The sequence below is a fragment of the Hibiscus syriacus genome, unplaced genomic scaffold (assembly GCF_006381635.1).
Source record: "Hibiscus syriacus cultivar Baekdansim isolate YM2019G1 unplaced genomic scaffold, ASM638163v2 tig00000340_pilon, whole genome shotgun sequence".
Taxonomy (NCBI): domain Eukaryota; kingdom Viridiplantae; phylum Streptophyta; class Magnoliopsida; order Malvales; family Malvaceae; genus Hibiscus; species Hibiscus syriacus.
In genome coordinates, this window is record NW_024061783.1 from 1,743,941 (window position 1) to 1,765,439 (window position 21,499).

The following is a 21,499-nucleotide window of genomic DNA, read 5'->3' on the forward strand; positions in this document are numbered from 1 at the left end:
CATTGGAAATTTTCCTTCACTATATCTCATTCAGCAAGTCGAATTTGCCTTGTTCATTACATAAGAGAAAATTTCAAACAACTTCCATGATCAACTTGCTCAAGTTATATATATATATATATATATATATATATATATATATATATGTGAATTGCAAGGTTCAAACTGCTTGTCTTGAACTTATAATTTCTAGGAAAAGCATAACATTTTCAATCGAGTTGATAGAAAAAAAATTATTAATTACAATGACAATCTGAGCTCCAAATCCAGCTCTTGTGTGTCACTCGATTCCGAATTTTGACTGCTCGATCCCAACGAGCTGCTCCGGTGTTTCTTGCTCCTTGAACGCGAATCCTATAACAAAAAATGCAGGTAAAAATCAACTAAAAGAACAGAATCCTGACATGCCATGGAACAAGGATGTTTCATGTGTGTGAATATTACAAACCTCATCGTGTGGGTTAAGAAGTTGTCTGGTCATGTTTGGTTGTGCAAAATGTTGGCTCTCTAGGATGCCACTGCTGGTGTTCCAACTGTAATAGCAAAATGATTTGAAACATTAATAAACAACAAGCAAATCAAAATCAAAATCAAAGCTCTTTTAGATGGGAAATTAATCAGATTGTGCACCTTGCTGTAGTACTTGGTTGGGAATCACCATATCTGAAGTTCCCTCTTTGATCATACTCGCCAACCCCCATCTGTAAAATAATATATAATATCATACTACTGAATTGTAGTTACGGTATATGTTGCGAATGCGGTTGCGATATCACGGTAACATTAAAAACTATCATGTATAACAGTGCTGGGTATGACAAAGGAATAATGGAGATTTAGTTCAATGGGGAGACTAGGGTTAGCACAAAGAAGTAAAATCATAAGCTACCAGTACACCATTAGGGTGACAGCAGTTGCAGATGGATGCAAATAATTATGTTTTCATATGATAAATACTGGTACCGTATCCTTAAAAAACGTTACATTTAATACGACTGTTACGCTACGTTGTGATGGTATTTCACAGTGTGACACACAGAAAATGCACTCAATTTTTCGAAGAAAAATCAGAAAGGAACTGTTTAGGTACAGCAAAGTCCAAAGAGACCGAGTGCCGGTTCACATACCATCGTGTTGGGGTACTGGAAACCGTAAGAAGCTGCTGGTGATGTCGATGAATAAGAAAAAGACGACGACGACGCCATTGATGAATAACCCATCTGCTGCACTCCCATGTTATCTTCCTGCACGTACAGTAACCACAGAATCATTCCCATCAAATCTAAACCCCCGAAAAAAAACAAACCCCAAATCATTTTCATCACTGAAAATCCAAATCACCTGGTTGAAACTCGCAGGGCAAGGTCCATAATGAAGAGGAAGGTTATTATTATAACCAGAAGAAGCCATTTGTCCATGTAATCTGATCTTTTCCAACTGAGCAACACCGAGGCCTCTCTGGGGTTGCTTAGGCTTGTCCGAGTTGCCCTTCTTTCCTTTCCTCGAAGACGACGAACCGTGATAACTGTTATCCATTTTAGCTTTGAAAATCCCAAGCTTTTTGTGTGTGTTTGCAGCAAAGAGAGAGAGAGAGAGAGAGAGATGATGATGATGATGGTGAAGAATCAAGAGATGTGGGCACTGCCCCCCCCCCTCCTTCTTTTTAAGGTTTTTGCAAAGGCAAGTAATTATTGCATCGCTGGATCAGATTTTGTAGAGATTTATCAGAGATTATATTATCTGTATATACACAGATTTTATGCCCCCTTTTTATTTCCACTACCTTTTCTTTTCAAATACTCTCTCTCTCTCTCACTCACTTGTTTATATATTGCTGCTACATATTAAAAACATTAGGGTAAATTATGCGTTAGTATATAAACTATCAGTTTTAGTCGTTTTAGTATCTATACTTTCAATTTTTTCAAAATCATATCTAAAGTATAGTTTTTTGTTTCATTTTAGTATCCCGTCGTTAAAAAAATTAGTTTTTGTTTCATTTTAGTACATTTGTTCAAAATTTAATGTTGAATTTTGAAAAAAAATGAAAGTTTAGGTACTAAAACCGATCAAAACTGATAGTTTATGTACTAAACACGTTAAGTTTTTAACGACGAGATACTATATAAAATGAAATGTAAACCAAACATTAGGCAGGTTTTGGAAAAAGATGAAAGTTTAGGCACTAAAATAGACCAAAACGGAAACTTTAAGTACTAAATGTGTAGTTTACCCTAAAAACATTTAAAACTTTTACTATTCTATTTAACTTATGGCCTAATTATGTCTCTAGTCCATGTATTCTTTGGTATTTCAAATTTCGGATAAAGTATGTCGAGTTTAATGAACTAAGTCAAAATGATCTTTTTCATAATAAAATTCGGAAATGTTATAAAGCGGTCATTAAATTTAATGAATCGTTACAAAATGGCCCTTACGATTTTATAAATAGTGATTCATTTCAACAAAGTTAATGGTCACTTTATAATATTTATCAAAATCTAATGATCATGTTACCACCACTAAGGTCACTTGGTGAGTTCTGATTTATGTTAAATTTGAATATTAAACTATCACGGATTTAAATTTAAAGAAAGAACCTTTAATAGTGATATGGGTTGGATTCTAATTATTAAATTAGAAAAATCAAATTTCTAAAAATAAAAACAAAGGGGTGAAATTTTAAAAGTTCTAATGGTACAAGGATTGGAGACAAAATTAACTCAATTTATTAGTGGTTAAATTAGAGACCAAATGTAATTGTCTCTCTTATATCTAGAGTAAGGTATTCGTTTGAATATTTATTTATTTATTTATTCATGTAGTCATTATAGTTTATATATATTTGTATATTGGGGATTTCAAACTTGGTTTTAAAAATAAAAAATATAATTTAAATATAAATATTTTCTAATTAAGTAAAACACGAGTAATAAATCTAAAAATATTATATATTTTTATTTAATTATTAATTTATTAATTTCCCGATCGATAATCCAGATCAGATACTCAGAGATACATTGCAAGAATAAAGCTATTACAATTAATATTTAATAAAGGTTTAGGCCTTAACAGGGATCCTATAATTATTGAAAATTTAGAGATAAAAGATTTTCTAGGGATTATATCCAAATTTGTACTGATCCATAAATTTTGTTTTTTTAATTTTTTTTATTAAAAATACCTTTTAATGTAATTAATATGTTTTTATGATGACGAAGTGGATTAAGTTTTTTTTTATTAAGTTTCTATACCGATTTTATTTTAGACATGCTTTGTATGATTGATCTTAGGGTAAATTATACATTTAATACTTAAGCTATCAGTTTTGGTCTGTTTAGTATCTAAACTTTTAATTTTTCAAAATCACACATAATGTTTTAGTATCCCACCATTAAAAACTTAACTTGTTTTGTACCTAAACTATCAGTTTTTGTCCGTTTTAGTACCTAAACTTTTATCTTTTTTCAAAACTTAACGTTAAGCTTTGAACGATACACTTTAATGAAACAAAAATAAAAGTTTTTAATGATGAGTTACTAAAATGAAATAAAAACCAAACTTTAAGTATATTTTTTCAAAAAAAGTAAAAGTTTATATATTAAAATTGACCAAAATTAATGGTTTAGATACTAAAAGCACAATTTCCCCTTGATCTTATTACTTTTACAATATCTTAGAAGTTATATATTCAAACATATTTAACTAATCAATAATTTACAATTTAGATATTTAAAGAATCACAATATGTTTTAAATATAATAGCACGAACCAAGTGGTCTCCGTAGTAAAGGAAGAGGATTCAAATTCGAGCACCATAGATGTCAGGGATGTGGTCGTTCAATGTCAAAGGATTAAGAGTTATCTTTGAACATATATTGCCTTGTACTTACCCCTGATTAAAAAATCACAATTTATTATAAATATGGGTCTCGAATACTATAAACGAAGATGATCCTCTCAATTCAATTTGTTTAATTTATAATACAAAATTAAAACATTGACCTTCCTTAAAAGTTAAAAAATCTAACGTTTTATCCATCGGCGACTATTAAGTTGAATTCTTAGGCATATATTTTCATTATTTAAGAACTGTAATATGGAAAATTTAATTTACACAAAATTATTCATTAAAAAGACGTTTAAGTCCAATTGAATGAAAAGATTGCAATTAGGTCCAAAACCCTCGTTTCTTTAATCGGGAAATCTATTAATTAATTACAGGAAGCTTGAATATGAAGACGCTATAACATCCATTCAAAATATATAAAAAAAACAATTCATAGAACTAGAAGGGTGTATGTGTATAATATATGATCTTGACATATAACAATTAAATAAATATAATTTTTGAAATAATATATGCTCTTCACGTATAACAATTAAATAAATATAAAATTTGATTTTTGGGTTTTACAATATTAATTAAAAGTCAAAATAAAGGCACTGATAAATAAATAAATAAATAGATAAAAAAAGTTGGTTAGAAAAACATGCATCACGCATATCCACAATGACTTACTTTGCTTATTAAAATATAGGGTAAAACACACAGATGGTCCCTCGACTATAGGGTGTTGCTTTGTTGAGTCCCCCGACTATTAAGAGTTACAAAATGGTCTCGATTATAGTATATTGTTTTGTTGAGTCTCTTCATTATTAAAAGTTACAAAATGGTCTTCGACTATCCATTATATTCCAAACTCGTCCTTTTCCGTTAAAAAATGAAAACGATTTGATCTAGATGTTAATTTGATGTCTAATATATGATAGCCGTTTGAGATTCTGAGATCATATTTTATCATATCTCAGATAGCATATTAACATAAAACTTAGATTGTTGTCAACTTTTTTAACGAAAAAGGATAAATTTGGAATATAATAAATAGTCAGGTGACCATTTTGTAATTTTTAATAGTCTGGGGATTCAACAAAGTAATATCCTATAGTCAGGGGGCCGTTTAATAACTTATAATAATCAAGGGACTAAACAAAATAACATCGTATAATCGAGGGATCATTTGTATACTTTACCCTAAATATATATATATATATATATTATTCTTTAGAATAAATATTTATCGGATACTTTACCCTAATTCTTGTATTTTTTTTCTTAATCATTCAACTATCTTTTTCATAAACTTATGTTTTTCTTCTATTTTGATACTGACTCTTAGATTTGATTGTTGACACAAACGGTAATATGGTATAGTACAGTAACATAAATTATTTATTTATAATATAATCATTATATTAAGGGTAAACTACATGTTTAGTACTTCAATTATCATTTTTGTTTTATTTTGGTCATCAAACTATTTGTCATTTTAAATCATACATAACGTTATGTATTGATTTCATTTTAGTCATCCACCGTTAAAAAATTAACGGTGATATTGACGTATCTTCATGAAGTAATGTCATGTCATTATTGATTTTTTTTAAAAATATTACGTCAACAGAGCTATTAAATATTTAACATGGTGGTCAAAACAAAACATAACGTTAGGTAAGATTTAAAAAATAATAATTGATGATCGAACGAAATAAAATATTATAGTTAAAGTACCGAATGCATAGTTTACCCTAATATTTATCATGATAAAAATCATGTTAATATCTCAAAAGTTTCAAACCACCTCAATTAATATTTTATTTAAGTCCATGTCCTCAATCATATGATTCAAGTAGAGGAAATAAAATAATAATATATTATATTCTTTAAACAATGTGACTTCACGCTGGCTGTGGATTCACTAGATTTCGCCACGTGTAGTCATTCAATGCTGAGTCATGAATATTCTCCCAAACACCAATTAGTCATTGATTATAACAAAAACTATATAATAAATTAATTATATTTTAATAAGCTAATTAAATATTAATTCAAATGACGTGAATAAAATTTATTAATTTATTGACATAAATGTAAGAATTAATAATGTTGAACTAAATAATATTTAATTCTTAAATGAAGAATTATTACCTTTTGATTAATCTGAAATAAATACAAAGCAATATCTGTTTAAAGAATTTTATGCCATTGATATGGTGATGAGTTATCAATAATTATTATTATTATGATAAATAAAAAATAAAAAAAATAATAATAAAGGAAGAAATGTAGTGGAGAGATGCGTAGAGAAAATGGTATCTACAATAGATTTGAAGGCATATGCAAGAGCCTTAATGGTTGCACACCACAACAAAATGAATTTTTAGCGGTATTTTTAGTAACGTTTTTTAAATAAATGCCGATAAATATTCGTATTTTAGTGACATTTTTTGCATAATCACTTCACACGATTTGCAAACCAAATATAATCCCTAGGAAATCGCTATATATATAAATGATATAACATATGATATTTATATTTTTATCCTTCGGATTCGTTTTATAATTTATATTTAATATTCATGAATTTCTCTGAAAAATGTACTCTTTAACATATATATTTTCGATACATTTAGGTAAAGTATATAAATGGTCTTTCGCTTATAGGGTATTGTTTTATTAAGTCATTTGATTATTAAAAATTATAAAATGATCATCCGATTGTAGGGTGTTACTTTTTTAGTCCATTGACTATTAAAAGTTATAAAATGATCACCCCGACTATTCATTATATTCCAGACTCTTCCTTTTTTGTTGAAAAAATGACGGTATTCTGAGCTGAACATTAACCTGATGACTGTGATATGATAAAAATCTGATTTCAAAATCTCAAACGACTATCATATCTCAATCATCATGCTAACGTTCAGCTTAGACAACCGTCAATTTTTTAACGAAAAAGGATAACTTTGGAACAAAATGTATAGTCGAGTGATCATTTTGTAACTTTTAATAGTGGAAGGGCTTAATAAAGCAATATTCTATAGTCAAAAGATCATTTTATAACTTTCAATAGTTGAGGGACTTAATAAAATAATACCCTATAATCGATGGATCATTTGCGTACTTTACCCACCCATACATTTAATATTATCACAACTTTTAGTAATATTATAACAAATATACATAAAGAATGAGATAGAGGGTCTATTGTCTCTCCCAACAAAATAATTTGTCTAATAATTCAAAGTCTTTATCGCTTTAAATTTAGTTCAAATTTAATTTTTATCTCTTCGGTTTTTTTGGAATTAAATATTTAATGAATCTTATTATTTTAAACTTAATTAATTTATTTTTTCAATATTTAATCTTTAATTATATTCTCAACGAATACACGTGTACACAATCCAACAACTCCAAATTATGCATGAATTATAAATATATCCAAAATATTCGCACGTGTAGAAAGCTATATTATAATTCAACCAATTGTACAGCGTTTAAAACTGGTGGATCATGTGCTTTTTTTTATCAGAAATATATACTAAAAGCCTTTAGGTAATGTCCAAGATCCCATAAATAATTAATTATAAATAATAAGGGTAAATTATGTGTTTAGTATTTAAACTACCCGTTTTGGTCGTTTTAGTACTCAAATGTTTTTTTTTCAAAATCATACATAAAGTTTAGTTATTGTTTTATTTTAGTACTCGTTCAAAATTTAACGTTAAATTTTGAAAAAAATAATAATAAAAGTTTAGGTACTAAAACGGATCAAAACTAATAATTTAGGTAGTGGTGGATCTAAAAACAATTGAGGGCGAGTCCACATATATATCTATAATATAAAATTTTTGTATGTGGATGAGTAGGATAACGTTTCAGGGTGGGCACTATAAAAATTCAGGGTGAACACAATAAATAAACTCAATAATTAATCGAAAAAAATTGAATTTCAAATAAAAAATTCAGGGTGGGCAGAGGCCATGTACATCCACCGCCAGTGAGTTTAGGTATTAAACGCATTAAGGTTTTAGCGACGGGTATTAAAATGAGATAAAAACTAAACGTTATGAATGCATTTGAAAAAAATTGAAAGTTTAGGTACAAAAACATATCAAAACTAATAATTTAAGTACTAAATGTATAGTTTACCCTAATAATAATCTCTGGAGAATACAACTGGAAAATTTGCTTAAGAGGTTTCCTTGGAAACATCCAGGAGAGATCCTTACCACATGATGAAAGATGCTGCTCTTTTTTTTCCTTCTAAAATCTTCGGTGTCTGATCGATCTTATCGAATCATGTTATATTCAAATTCGAATCAAATTAAATTTTTAAAACAAAAAAAATTCTTTCAAAGTTACATTTTCTTATCCATAGGATTTAAATTTGAAATTTGATTGAAAAATATTTAATTTCATTCAATAATTTTCTTATTTTTTATATGCAAATAGAAGCTCAATGGTGATCTATCATTGAAGTATAAAACCAACATCCCCAGTGCTCTCATGATCTATCATGGATATGATTCTCTGATGTTGTTTGATTTAGAAATCCAAAAATGATCAATTATATCTTTTGGTTTAAGATTATCGTTATCTCTTAAGATTTTAGATTCAAACATCGTATATACATAGATGTAGGAATATTTATTGTCAAATAGCTAAAAAAATTAAACAGATATAATCTCATTCACGTCTCGAACTTATAAAAAGAATCATACACAGAGATAAATTATACTAATGTATGGTATGTTGTTGGAGTATTACGAAAGTAGGGGTGTAAACGAGCAGAGTCGAGCGCTTGAGCTCGACTCGACTCGAAAACTCGCGAGCTTAAAATTTTCAAGCTCGACTCGAACTCGAAATCCTGAACTGAAGCTCGTGAGCAGCTCGAAAAGGCTCGAAATGAAAAAAAAAATTCTTAAACTTAACTCGATTGAAGCTTCAAACTCGAACATGAACCTTAAATACATAAAAATCTTACTGTATTTTTAAAAAAAAATCAATACATAAATATTAATATTATAAATAATTTATTTTCTAAAAAAATAAAATCTTAATATATTATATTTTCGAGTTGCTCAGGAGCTTTTCAAGTCAAATATCGAGTAGCTCGTTTCGGCTCGTTAAGAACTCGAGTCGAGCTCGAGCTCGAGTCGAATCCATTCGATCCAAGTATTTATCGAACCTTAATCGAGTCGATCTCGAGTAGCTCGCAATCTGTCTCGTCTCACTTACAGCCCGTATGAGGTCATGACTCGTACGCATATGCAAAATTTTGCCCATGCTTTTACATTATTAGTTTATTATTGATGAATGAGTGAAGGGGGGGGATTTGGTTTATGTTTCAGCTGCCAAACCTTAAAAGCTGGCTTTTTTAAGTTGCAAAAGAAAAAGCCTATTTTAGCTAGCTACCTTGCATGCATGCATGTGGCCAATTACCAATATATATAATACTTTTTATGAGATCACCTTCAACTTTTGATGCTCTTTACCATATCATAGTTTATTATATAAAGGAGTGAGATAATAATATATCGGGTAAACTATGTATTTAATATTTAAATTATCAAGTTTGATCCGTTTTAGTAAGGTTGTTCATTCGGTTAAAATCGAATCGAACCGAATTACCATTAACCGAATTAATCAAACTTTTTTTTTCTTTAATTGTTAATTGAACCGGACTTTTTTTTTCGAAAATATTAACTGAACCGAATAAATTTCGGTTAATTCGGTTAATTTTCAAATTAACCGAATTTTTTTAAAATTTTATAATTTATATAAAAATTAAATATTTTTAATTCAAAAAAAGTTTATAATTAATTTAAATAATATATAATTATAAAATAAAAATTTTAGATAATTTTTTTAATTAATTAATATTAATTTATGTTTAAAAGTTATTGGATCTTAAATTATTAATTGGATTTTAAATAGTTTGGGCTGAGCTCATATGTTATATATAATATTTAATATTTTTTAATTCAAAAAAACAGTTTGCAATTAATTTAAATAATATATAATTATAAAATAAAAATTTTATATAAAATTTTTAATTAATTAATATTGATTTAGGCTTAAAAGTTATTGGATCTTAAATTATTAATTGAGTTTTAAATGGTTTGGGCAAAACCCATATGTTATATATAAATATATTTAATATTTAAAATTTAATTTCGGGTAATTCGGTTAATTAACCGATTTCGAACCGAATTAACCGTTAACCGAATTCTAAAAATTTTCTTAACCGTTAACCGACCGAACTAATTCGGTGGCCGACCAAATTAACTGAACTAATTCGGTTCGGTCGGTTAACCGAATTAGTTCGGTTATTTGAACACCCCTACATTTTATTACTTAAATTTTTCATTTTTTAAAACCTACCTAATGTCTAGTTTTCATTTCATTTTAGTATCCTTAAAAACTTAACGCGTCTAGTACCTAAACTATCAGTTTTGGCCTATTTTAGTACTTAAACTTTCAATTTTTTTCAAAACTTAATGTTACATTTTGAATGAGGGGTACTAAAATGAAACAAAAACTAAACTTTAGGCATGATTTTGAAAAACATGCAAGTTTAGGTACTAAAACAGACTAAAACTAATAATTTAGGCACTAAACACATAATTTAACCTAATATGCATATACATATATATATATATATATATATATATATATATATATATATATATATATATATATATATACTCATATGGTGACATCGCTACATTATCAGTTCAAAGAGATAAAGTATAACTAATCATATAAAATAAAAATAAAGTACAGTTAATTATAAAAATAAGAAATAAAATCAAAATAAACTAAAATTAGGAGTCTGATTTGATATTTACCTATATATAAAAAATGGGATTAGTGGCCTTATAAACAGACAAATGATTCAATGTCAAGAGATGTAAAATTTTAAAATATATGAAATTATAAGATTTTAAGAATAGAAAATTAGATCATCAATAAAATACGTTAAAAAATATCTAAATTAAATAAAAATTAAAGTTTTTAAGAGATATAATCATCTCTAACACTCCTAGATCCATCCATAACCATAAACAATTTGGATTATTTCATCATATATATCCAAGGGTAAAATTTAAGGTCTAAAGGTAAAATATACAGGATTTGAGGTCCAAGGCGATTCGTATCTAATACAAATGCTATGGGTTATTGTCTTTGGTCCAAACCAGTGCAAGTCCATCTTCACCGATCAAAAAACTAAAGGATGAGAATAAATCTTGTAGGCAAGATGAGCCCATCATCTTCATCGTGTTTATTCTTTTTTATGAAATTATCCACGAAGGAAAACCAAAGATAAGGATTTTAAGCCCCACCTTTCGTTCTTCTTCAACTGAGGACTAGCGTTTTCAGTTCATTCTCAAACTTTTTTCCCAGAAAATTTTCTCTCTTAGAAAAGGTATAAGTTTTCCTTGCTTACAAGCTAATGGGTCATTGTTTTTCAACTTACCTTTTCATTTCCTTCCACTTATGAATTCTGGGTTGTTGTTAATCTTCCATTTTTTTCAATTCTCTTTACCTAGACTCATGCCATGTTTGAATTTTAATGGTGTTTTGGTTATGAAATATGCTCTGCTTGTTTATTCAATTGGGAAGGAAATATTGGGTTTTCTAACATTAACTGTGGCATTAAGCTAGAATTTGGCAAGTTTTCATCCAAGTATATTATTGGTTGTTTATATAAGAATTGCTTATTGATAATTGATAAGTGCTTCCCTTTTGCTCGGTCCGAGAATGTTGTTCGAATGCACAATGTTATAGTTTGGATACTGTTTCTTTTCTTTGAAATCTTTCTTTTTGTTTGTAGTTGATTTTATTAGCTTAACTTGAATATGAAGGTTTTTCTCGGCTGCTAGAACAGTTAGATGATTGATGAACAGTTATACCGGTGTTGCAGCTTTGAATTTGTTGTTTCGGCTAAGTAGGCGGAGAATTGTTTGTTTGATAACTTGTAATCAAGCTATTTGAAATGTTGAATCCTCAATGACTTGTGAAATATATAAAATAAACATGGATCATCAGCTAAATCCACAAGTTTTCGAGTTCGGAACATGATGTATTTTCTGAAAACGGCTAATGTACTCGAACAACCAAGTACGATTGGCATATCAAGCTCTTAGTTGAATGTGAAACTTAGATTTGCATGATCTTTTGATGTTATCCACATTGGTTTGAGCACGATCGGTGCTTGGACATATCATGCCTTATCACTGACTCGAGAAATTCATGTTTTTCAGCTCGTCATTCATGTTCTTGCAGGTGAAGATACAAATGGAACTCTTATTTTAGCGTAGACTGTACCTTAAACGTTTTCATTCAAGTCAGCATGATTCCAGTGATCCCGTTTTCCGTTAGCAACATTACATTCGTTCCTGGTGCTGCATGTACAGTACGGAAGAACACTAGTTTTACAAGATGCAGTTCATCAAGGAAAAACACACGATATGCCTTACCCTCACAAAGATTCATCTTACCTCTATCAACCTCCTTTAGTCCATTTCGAAACTACAGGACGGGGCATGCCTTACATGGAAAACTGGGAATTCGTTTATCAGCCACAGGGACTGATGTAGCAGTGGAGGAATCAGGTTCTTCTGTGACGAAAGTTTCCGATGGAGGATCAGAAACACAACCAGATGCAGTTGAAACAAGCGAACAATCTACTAGCCAACCCGATTCTTCATCTGCTCCAGCTCAATCAAAAAGAACAAGACCTGTGAGAAAAAGTGAGATGCCACCTGTAAAGAATGAGGAGCTTATTCCTGGTGCAATGTTCACTGGGAAAGTAAGATCGATCCAACCATTCGGTGCTTTTGTTGACATTGGAGCTTTCACGGAAGGACTGGTCCATGTTTCCCAGTTGAGTGATAGCTTTGTTAAGGATGTTGCAAGTGTTGTTTCTGTTGGGCAAGAGGTGAAGGTGAGGTTAGTTGAAGTAAACAATGAGAGCGGGAGGATCTCTCTTTCCATGCGTGAAAACGATGAATCTGGTAAGCGCCAGCCACGGAAAGATGGTCCTGCCACTACTGATAGGGAAAGGTCTCCAAGGAAGAACACTTCCAGGTCCAGCCAGAAAAGGGATGTGAAAAGCTCAAAATTCGTCAAGGGACAAGAGTTGGATGGCACGGTGAAGAATTTAGCTAGGTCTGGCGCATTCATATCCCTTCCTGAGGGAGAAGAAGGATTCTTGCCCCACGAAGAAGAATCTGATGACGGACTTATGAGCATGATGGGGAACTCATCGCTGCAAATTGGCCAAGAAGTCAAAGTCCGTGTTTTACGCATCACAAGAGGATCAGTAACCTTGACGATGAAGAAAGAAGAGGACGATGACAAGTCGGACTCACAGGTTACCCAAGGTGTGGTGTATACTGCAGCAAATCCCTTTATGCTGGCTTTTCGTCAGAACAAGGAGATTGCTGCATTCTTGGATCAGAGAGAAAAGTCAGAGAAATTAGAGGTTCAACCATCAGCGGTCGATAAGGAGACAACCACTGCCTCTACTGCAGCGGATGAAATGGTTGAAAAGGAAACAGATACGGTAGCTGATATTGCAAACAAGGACGAGGAAACCACGGAGAAGGAAAAAGGCAACAGTGTTGAAGCTTTGTCTCCGGAAAGTAGTTTGGAAGTTCCATTAGTGGATGTGGTCGAAACCGATGAAACAGCTGGATCATCTGAAGTCGTTGATCAAGTGACATCTGAAAATTTAATTGATGCAGATTCTACAGCAAAAGATGTAGTACAAGAGGAAGTACCCATAGCCGAGGATCAAACTCCGGCTGCTGCATCAGTTGAAGATGAAGAAACTGGAAGTATTCCTGATGAACAAGTCGAAACACCTCTTGATGAGTATAAAACTCCCTCTGCAACTATTTCGGATGAAAAAGGCAGTGTTGCCAGCACAGATGTACAACCAGATCTTGCTGATACCAAAGATGCCGATGGTACGATAATCATGACACTGATAGCAAACCTATTTTCGAGGAATTCATACCAATGACTTGTGATATGTTTTTGTGAAGAAAAAAATGTTCAAGGGAAAAAGGGGATATGGTTTATTACAGTTTCCTATTGCTGATTTTGTGCAGATACAGTGGAAAACAATGCAAGTCCTGATCCGTCTCAAGAATCGGCTGATGATCAGATTAAGTCTTCGGGAATTGAAGCAGTTGAAGAAAAAGAGAATCAATCTGAGGATACCAAGGAAGATGTGCAGATAGAGACAACATTTTCTCCTGATCCTTCTCAAGAATCGACTGATAATCAGATTAAGTCTTTGGGAAGTGAAGCAGTTGAAGAAGAGAATCCATCTGAGGACATGAAGGAGGAAGCGCAGATAGAGAGACCGGTTTCTGAGGGTGAAACTACTCCTACTTCAGAAGTTGAAGAGGCAGACCCTGCATCTCAAAAGAACGATGAGGTTACCGATTCAAATGGCACTACGCCCAAGGAAAATGAGACTAAAGGTTTGTACTTCATCCATTTTGGCAGTTTTTATGCATATTGAATGTCTCTTACAAACTTTTGAATCGAACTCTAATATGAAATGGGAACTTTTGAAACATTTATGATTGTTATATTTTTAATACGTTTATGATGCATTCTCCTGTTTTTGATTTGTATGCATGAACAGCAGCAACTATATCTCCAGCTTTAGTAAAGCAGCTCCGTGAAGAAACGGGAGCAGGAATGATGGATTGCAAGAAAGCGCTTTCGGAGACCGGAGGGGACATTGTTAAAGCTCAGGAATTTCTCCGCAAGAAAGGCTTGGCAAATGCGGATAAAAAAGCCAGTCGAGCCACAGCTGAAGGAAGAATAGGTTCTTACATTCACGATAGCAGGATCGGTGTCCTAGTAGAGGTTAACTGCGAGACCGATTTTGTCTCACGGGGTGACACTTTTAAGGAACTTGTCGATGATCTTGCCATGCAGGTCGCTGCTTTCCCTCAAGTACAATATCTCGTTCCAGAAGAAGTTCCCGAGGAGGTTGTAAACAAGGAAAAAGAAATAGAGATGCAAAAGGAAGATCTCTTATCGAAACCAGAGCTAATTAGATCAAAGATTGTTGACGGACGGATACGGAAGAGGCTTGAAGAGTTGTCTTTACTCGAGCAGCCCTATATTAAGAATGATAAGATGGTGGTGAAAGATTGGGTAAAGCAGACAATTGCAACCATTGGAGAAAATATAAAAGTGAAAAGGTTTGTGAGGTTCAATCTTGGAGAGGGACTAGAGAAGAAAAGTCAGGATTTTGCTGCGGAAGTGGCTGCCCAAACTGCCGCAAAACCCGTTTCCACTGCTGGAAAAGAGCAATCGACTCCAGTGGAAGTCAAGGAAGCCGATGAGAAGTAAGTGGTGGTTTTCCATGGGTTCTCATTTGTAACTAATACGATGTCATTTCTTTCACGGTTTATATACACCCGTTTCTCTTTTGCAGACCCAAAGTGGCAGTCGCCGCCGCACTTGTTAAACAACTACGTGAAGAAACAGGAGCCGGGATGATGGACTGCAAGAAAGCACTGGCTGAAACTGGAGGCGATATCCAGAAGGCTCAGGAATACCTCAGAAAGAAAGGCCTTTCAACTGCTGACAAGAAATCCAGCCGGCTTGCTGCTGAAGGCCGAATCGGTGCCTACATTCACGACTCGAGGATCGGTGTCCTAATCGAAGTCAACTGTGAGACTGACTTTGTTGGTAGAAGTGAAAAGTTCAAAGAGTTGGTCGATGACCTAGCAATGCAAGTTGTGGCCTGTCCCCAGGTGCAGTTTGTATCCATCGAAGACATCCCGGAGAGCATCGTGAGTAAAGAAAAAGAGCTTGAGATGCAAAGAGACGACCTCGCGTCAAAACCAGAGAACATCAGAGAGAAAATCGTTGAAGGGAGGGTCTCGAAGAGGCTCGGAGAGCTTGCCCTATTGGAACAGCCCTTCGTCAAGGACGACAGCCTGTTGGTTAAAGACTTGGTAAAGCAAACCGTTGCAGCTCTAGGAGAGAACATAAAAGTTCGAAGGTTTGTTCGGTTTACACTTGGCGAGACAACCGGAGATACTATAACGGTAACTGAAGCATGAGAGCGGAAATCGTCGGAACTTCCATTGTCAACAGCGTGGAGCATTTTGGGTAAATGGAGGTAGGAACTAATTTTGGACGAGAGGATAATCAGGTAATTTTTTGTTGTGTTTAAGCGAAGTTTTCTTTGTAGTGGCCTTCATAAATGGCCATTAAAGCTTAGTGTTTTATTTTGTAAGATGAAAGTTGTTTCTTCTTCAATATATTTTTGCAAAATGAAAACACAGAATAAATCAAATTAGTTTAGGGTAAAATACCCAGATAATCATTAAACTATAAGGGCACTTTTATTTTGATCATCAAATTTAAAAAATTATCAATTAGACCTTTCAAAAACATTAGGAATTCGATACTTATTTAAAATAATTTAATAAATTTAACCCTCAATATTTACAAACCATTTCAATTTGGTCCTCATCCTAACTCTAAATATTTTGATAAATTTAATCTCTCAATAAAATGACGTGTTATGTTGTCATCCTCGGCAATATCCACCTGCTTTGACCAAAATGCCTGTTTCAGGACTTTCAGACTAGGAAGCTGAAATATAGAGATTTGACCAAAGTGTCTTAAATTAACGTAGTAGAAATAAACAATCTATCTTTAACTATGGTCTTAAACTGAACTCCGATGATTAATCGTCTTTTTCGGACTGCGATTGGGGACGAATCGCCAGAGATCCACGGCAACATCCACCGCCTTTTTCTTGTGGAGTTTGTATAGTTTAGAGACGTCAAAACGGAAGCTGGAGATGAAACGGGGGGAGTAGGGTTGGGATAAGAGGAGACGAATAAGAGAAAGATGGCAATGTTCGATGAAAAATAGAATAACGGCAAGTCGACAGTGCAATGGCAACCATTTTGTGGTTCGAAAACGAAACGCCATCGGATTGTGAAGCTTCTTTTTACTTACCTCACACAGGACCTCTGCACTGCTTGCATATAAGTTCCTCAAGGCAACTGAAACTTCTTTGCATTAAAAGAAACAGACAACACGAGACAACTCGATCAGACGAATAACGTCGCTATATGTAAGTAAAAAAAAAGTCGGTTTTGATCGTACAAACATAACCAATAAGTAAAGATAAGAGGAAACCGAGACTCTCCCATGATAAGGTGATAACTTCGGACTCTATCGAGCGGAGAGAACTACAGAGTAGCACACACAGAAAAGCTAGACTTGTATTCGACTAGTAACAAACACATGGCATAGTTGCCAGAAAGTAACAAACACATTCAATTTATAGTGCATCTTCAACATAAATATATATTGAAGTCAGAGATGAAACAAGTTGAATTATCTTAAGAGCAAATCAGCCATGCCCCGATAAGTCTAAGCATGAAAATGACTAGCTATACACTTCCCGTATATTTGTTCACCCAAATTATTCCAATGTGCAAGACAAACAACGCCTGCAAACGACTAACCCTTGATTACATAGCTTAAAGAGGATAGCTTGTCCATATCAGTATCGTAATGTCCGGTAATTTTTCGGGAAAAATCAACTATCGCGATTATGTTACAGTTCCGAAGACATAGGATAGATAGGGAAAGGGAAGGAAAGGAAACTGTTACCTCTCCATCCTATGTTACTGATGTCACACAATAAGATCTATGTCCAGCTGCAGTTCAATTACGAAAGCAAACACAAGGAAGACATCACGAAACAAGCAAATCGCAAAGCGAATAGCACAAAATTAACTAGCAAGTGAATCTCATCATGGATAACAGGTAAAGTAGAAACAGATGTTAAAATAGTTGATAAAATCTATAGACTTAACATTACATCAAAATCAACAAAAAGGAAAAGCACCTCAAGATCTAGTGCATTCATAGAAGCTGTTTCAAGAGATTGAGAATCGATATCAATGCCAATAACCTGCCTAATCCAAAGCAAACAAAAACGTCCATATCAATGCAAAAAGCACGGATTCAGGCCAAGGAATCAACAAAGAGAAAATGGGTTTTACTTAGCACCCAAGAGAGCAGCAGCAGCGCCCAGAGTGCCACATCCACAACCAAAATCCGCCACCACCTTGTCGCTAATATCATCAAATGAATTCTCAGCCTAAAAAAACCCCCAAAAACAATTAAACAAAAAGAGAATTTCAATACACAACTAGCCTTTAGCACGAGAAGATGCAGCCCCAAAAAGAGAAAAAAAAAATAGTTCATACAGTGTAAAGCAAGCGAGAAGCGATGTGAGGGCCAGTAGTGTACTGTTCGAGCTCCACCTGCATTGAATAAATCAAATAATCCACCAAAAACTGATTCGATAACAACTTCATGATGAAGAAATTCTGGGGGTTTTTTTAATGAGGAAGAGAAGACCTTCGGGTTTGAGAATTGTTGAAGATCGCCTAAGAGGCTTTATAGTTGTTTAAGCTTCATTATTCTCTTTAATGGAATCCTCCTCCTTTAACAAATAAAGGTAGATGCAAGAAGAATAACAGATCCTTCCTGTTCCCGCTGATGCTTTATTTTATTTAGTAAGCCAAGCTTACCCCTACATTAGAGATATACATATACTGGAATTCAGGTAGCTCTGTCGTAGAATAATCTAATTTAACGTTAAGAACTATATATTACACTCAAACTGTCCAAAATATTAAATAAAAAGTTAATAATTCAGATTAAATTCAATTAAAAATATTATAATTATTATAACTTTTTTTTCTTAAACTTAAATTAGTCTTACTTTCTCTGGACTCTCCAAGAATTCCAGGCTTTTGAAAGTACAGTTTTGTTAAAGTCTTTTGCTCTTTCCCAGAATAAAGCTTTTGCCGGCTTCTGTCACATTTTTGGATAACAGATTGTTTCAATCACGTGATTAAAACTAGGGTAAACCGACTGATATTTAAGAAAAATTCTTTTTTTTCATCCTAATATTTTAAAATTAATAATTTAATTATTTATATTATCGATTTATAATAAATTGATCCCTCGTAATTAACTATTACAATGATTTTATTAAAAATAATAAAATATTGGTATGATAAATTAATCGAACTGACATTACACTATATTGTCAGGACAGTGGTATCAAAATAATGTCATATATGCGATGAAATTCAAAAGATATGTATTTTATATTTTTTATAAAATAATTGATTTTTATTTTATTTAGTTGATGTTTATAGATGTATTATATAAAATAGATCGTAGAATGAACGTAACAAACTGAAAATGAAAATAATTTTAAATTTTATATCCGTAATAAATTGTAAGATAATAATAGAAATTTTTAGCTGACTTTATTCCCATATGTAATGGGGTAAGGCCGTAAAGGGGACGTATGGTAGTAGGCTGCCCCAATGCTAGGTTGAGAGCAACTTCCGTGGAAGACCTCCGGCAATTATGAATTGCCCACCGTGGGACTTGATCCCACGACCACAAGGTTAAGAGTCTTGCGCTCTACCAACTAAGCTGGACGGGCAATTAGATAATAATAGAAATAATTCTTTTTATTAAACCAGCGCGATTATAAAAAGAACAAACACTCTTAACTATTTGGCAACGAGCGCTTAATCACCTCTACTATAGTTATTGGTGTTCGAACTCGAGACATGTAAAAATAATACATATTCATTTATTCAATGAGATAATTTGATTCGCGCATAAATACAAATTATATGATGAAATAAATGCAAAAGAAACATTATATCTTTGTGTTATCCGATTAACATCTCTAATCTACAATTTATTCGGAGTAAAAATGGCATAATTGGCGGAGAAATTCACCCAACCGGCCAGTAGGTTAAATATTTAGCCTTTTAGGCCATCTTTAAAATTATTTTGGGATCTACCGTAAATATTACAGTGTAGGGAAAACTCGTCACGTCAGCTTGATGAATTTAAATAAAATACAATTTATTGTTAGAATTTGTCACATCAGAGTGAAAATTTAAATAATTTTTTTTATTAAAACTCGTCACGTTACAAGTTTTCCTGTATTATAACGTTTACTGTAAATCCCTAAATAATTTGTTTGGTACTTTATTGAGCTAAATAATAAGTCCGCGAATGATATTGGGCCAATTTTGCCCATAATTGGCACCAACAAAGTTTACTTCAGGATTTGGGCTTCATAGTCCAATGTCAAAATTGCAGTTTTTAATTCAAAGTAGCCTCGGGCTTTGACCCAGCTGCTCATGTCCCACATTTTATTTTGGTTGTTTCATTTTAATATATTCGTTCAAAATTTAACGTTAATTTTTAATAAAACTGAAATTTTAAATATTAAAACAGATTAAAATTGATAATTTAAATAATAATGACATTAAATTTTTAACGAAAAATACTTAAATAAGATAAATTAAATATTAAACATGATTTCTAAAAGGTAAAAATATTTAAATACTAAAATAAACTAAAATAAATAATTTTAATACTAAATTTTAAGTTACCAGAAAAACGTAAGCGACAGAGCCCGAAATGGGCGAAGACTCGTAGGTTGAACAATGACAACAACAACAACAACAATAAAACCCTGATTCCCATATGCACTGGAGTAAGGGGAAGGTATGATAGTAGGTTGACCCCAACGCCAGGTTGAAAGCAACTTCCGTGGAAGACCTCCGATAATCAGAAAATATTGAGTTAGGATGACATCATTTCGTAAAATATTTTATTTTGGCTATTTTCTTTTTTTTAAAAATCGAAATAATAAGAAAAAGAAAATTACAGTTAATAATTACCAGTGTGGGCCCATCTTTTGATTTTGGCGATACTGGAAAACATTAAATAATAATAAATAATAATAAAAGAGTTCTATACGTATTTTGCTATCTGCAGACCCTAATCCTGTGGCCCACAACCCCTAAAAAATATTAATAATAAAATAAAATACTTAATATAAATTTAATTTTTTTTTCATAAATTAATTAAATTTAAAAATCATAAAATTACACAAGGTGAGGACTGTTTAAAATTTAAAGAAATATTTGAAAAAATTGATGACAAAAGTATAATTAGATGTAATTTAAATTCTATTACATAGGATCATGTCCTAAATTTATTATGATCTATGAATATGGATCGTGCATAATGTTTTAAAACATTCATGAAATATTGGTATTAAAAGAGAGTTTTATTTTTTACGCGAAATAAAATAAAATTTTAGAGGGTCAAAAGGTTATAAAATTTTATTTTTTTAAAAAAATTGTCTTAGAATATTAATCGTTTATTGATTAACGATTTTTCATTTATGTATGAGTTTTTTTTATCTCAAATGAAAGGTTAATAAGTTAAAATATTCCAAAAATAAAAGAGTAAGAGGACAAATAACAGTTTAATAAAATTTTAGAATATTTTTGGACATTATACAAAAATATTATTAGATGTAATTTAAATCTCATCACATATAAGCCATGTCCTAAATTTATATGATGTATAATTAATATATTCCAACTACTATTCGATCGTATTTTATAATAATCAATTATTATAATTGATATTTAGGTGTGTATTGCATACACTTATAACATCAATATCAATAAGCTTTTATCACTATCCACAAATATATTTATAATAGTTTAAAATTTATTTATTGAG

The 21,499-nt window shown here is 31.9% G+C and overlaps 2 protein-coding genes and 1 pseudogene across 3 annotated transcripts; 1 reads left to right on the forward strand and 2 right to left on the reverse strand.

The window, feature by feature from the left end:
- Window positions 1–239: 239 nt before the first annotated feature.
- Window positions 240–1,536, reverse strand: LOC120194389 (protein SPEAR1-like). The gene is made up of 5 exons (XM_039196734.1): window positions 1,342–1,536; window positions 1,128–1,244; window positions 631–701; window positions 449–533; window positions 240–354 (listed from the first exon to the last, which is right to left on the reverse strand). The coding sequence occupies exons 1-5, from the start codon at window positions 1,534–1,536 to the stop codon at window positions 241–243; spliced, it is 582 nt and encodes a 193-aa protein (XP_039052665.1). The 3' UTR covers window position 240.
- Window positions 1,537–12,131: 10,595 nt separating this feature from the next.
- LOC120201832 (polyprotein of EF-Ts, chloroplastic-like) lies at window positions 12,132–16,086 on the forward strand. 2 transcript variants are annotated; one of them, XM_039202378.1, is made up of 4 exons: window positions 12,132–13,821; window positions 13,966–14,343; window positions 14,514–15,225; window positions 15,315–16,086. In XM_039202378.1, the coding sequence occupies exons 1-4, from the start codon at window positions 12,201–12,203 to the stop codon at window positions 15,946–15,948; spliced, it is 3,345 nt and encodes a 1,114-aa protein (XP_039058309.1). In that variant the 5' UTR covers window positions 12,132–12,200; the 3' UTR covers window positions 15,949–16,086. The 2 variants fall into 2 exon arrangements, with proteins under 2 accessions (XP_039058309.1, XP_039058300.1); XM_039202369.1 differs by having other exon boundaries at window positions 12,133–13,821; window positions 14,511–15,225; window positions 15,315–16,085.
- A 1,458-nt stretch (window positions 16,087–17,544) lies between these two features.
- Window positions 17,545–18,337, reverse strand: LOC120185741 (annotated as a pseudogene).
- Window positions 18,338–21,499: the final 3,162 nt, after the last annotated feature.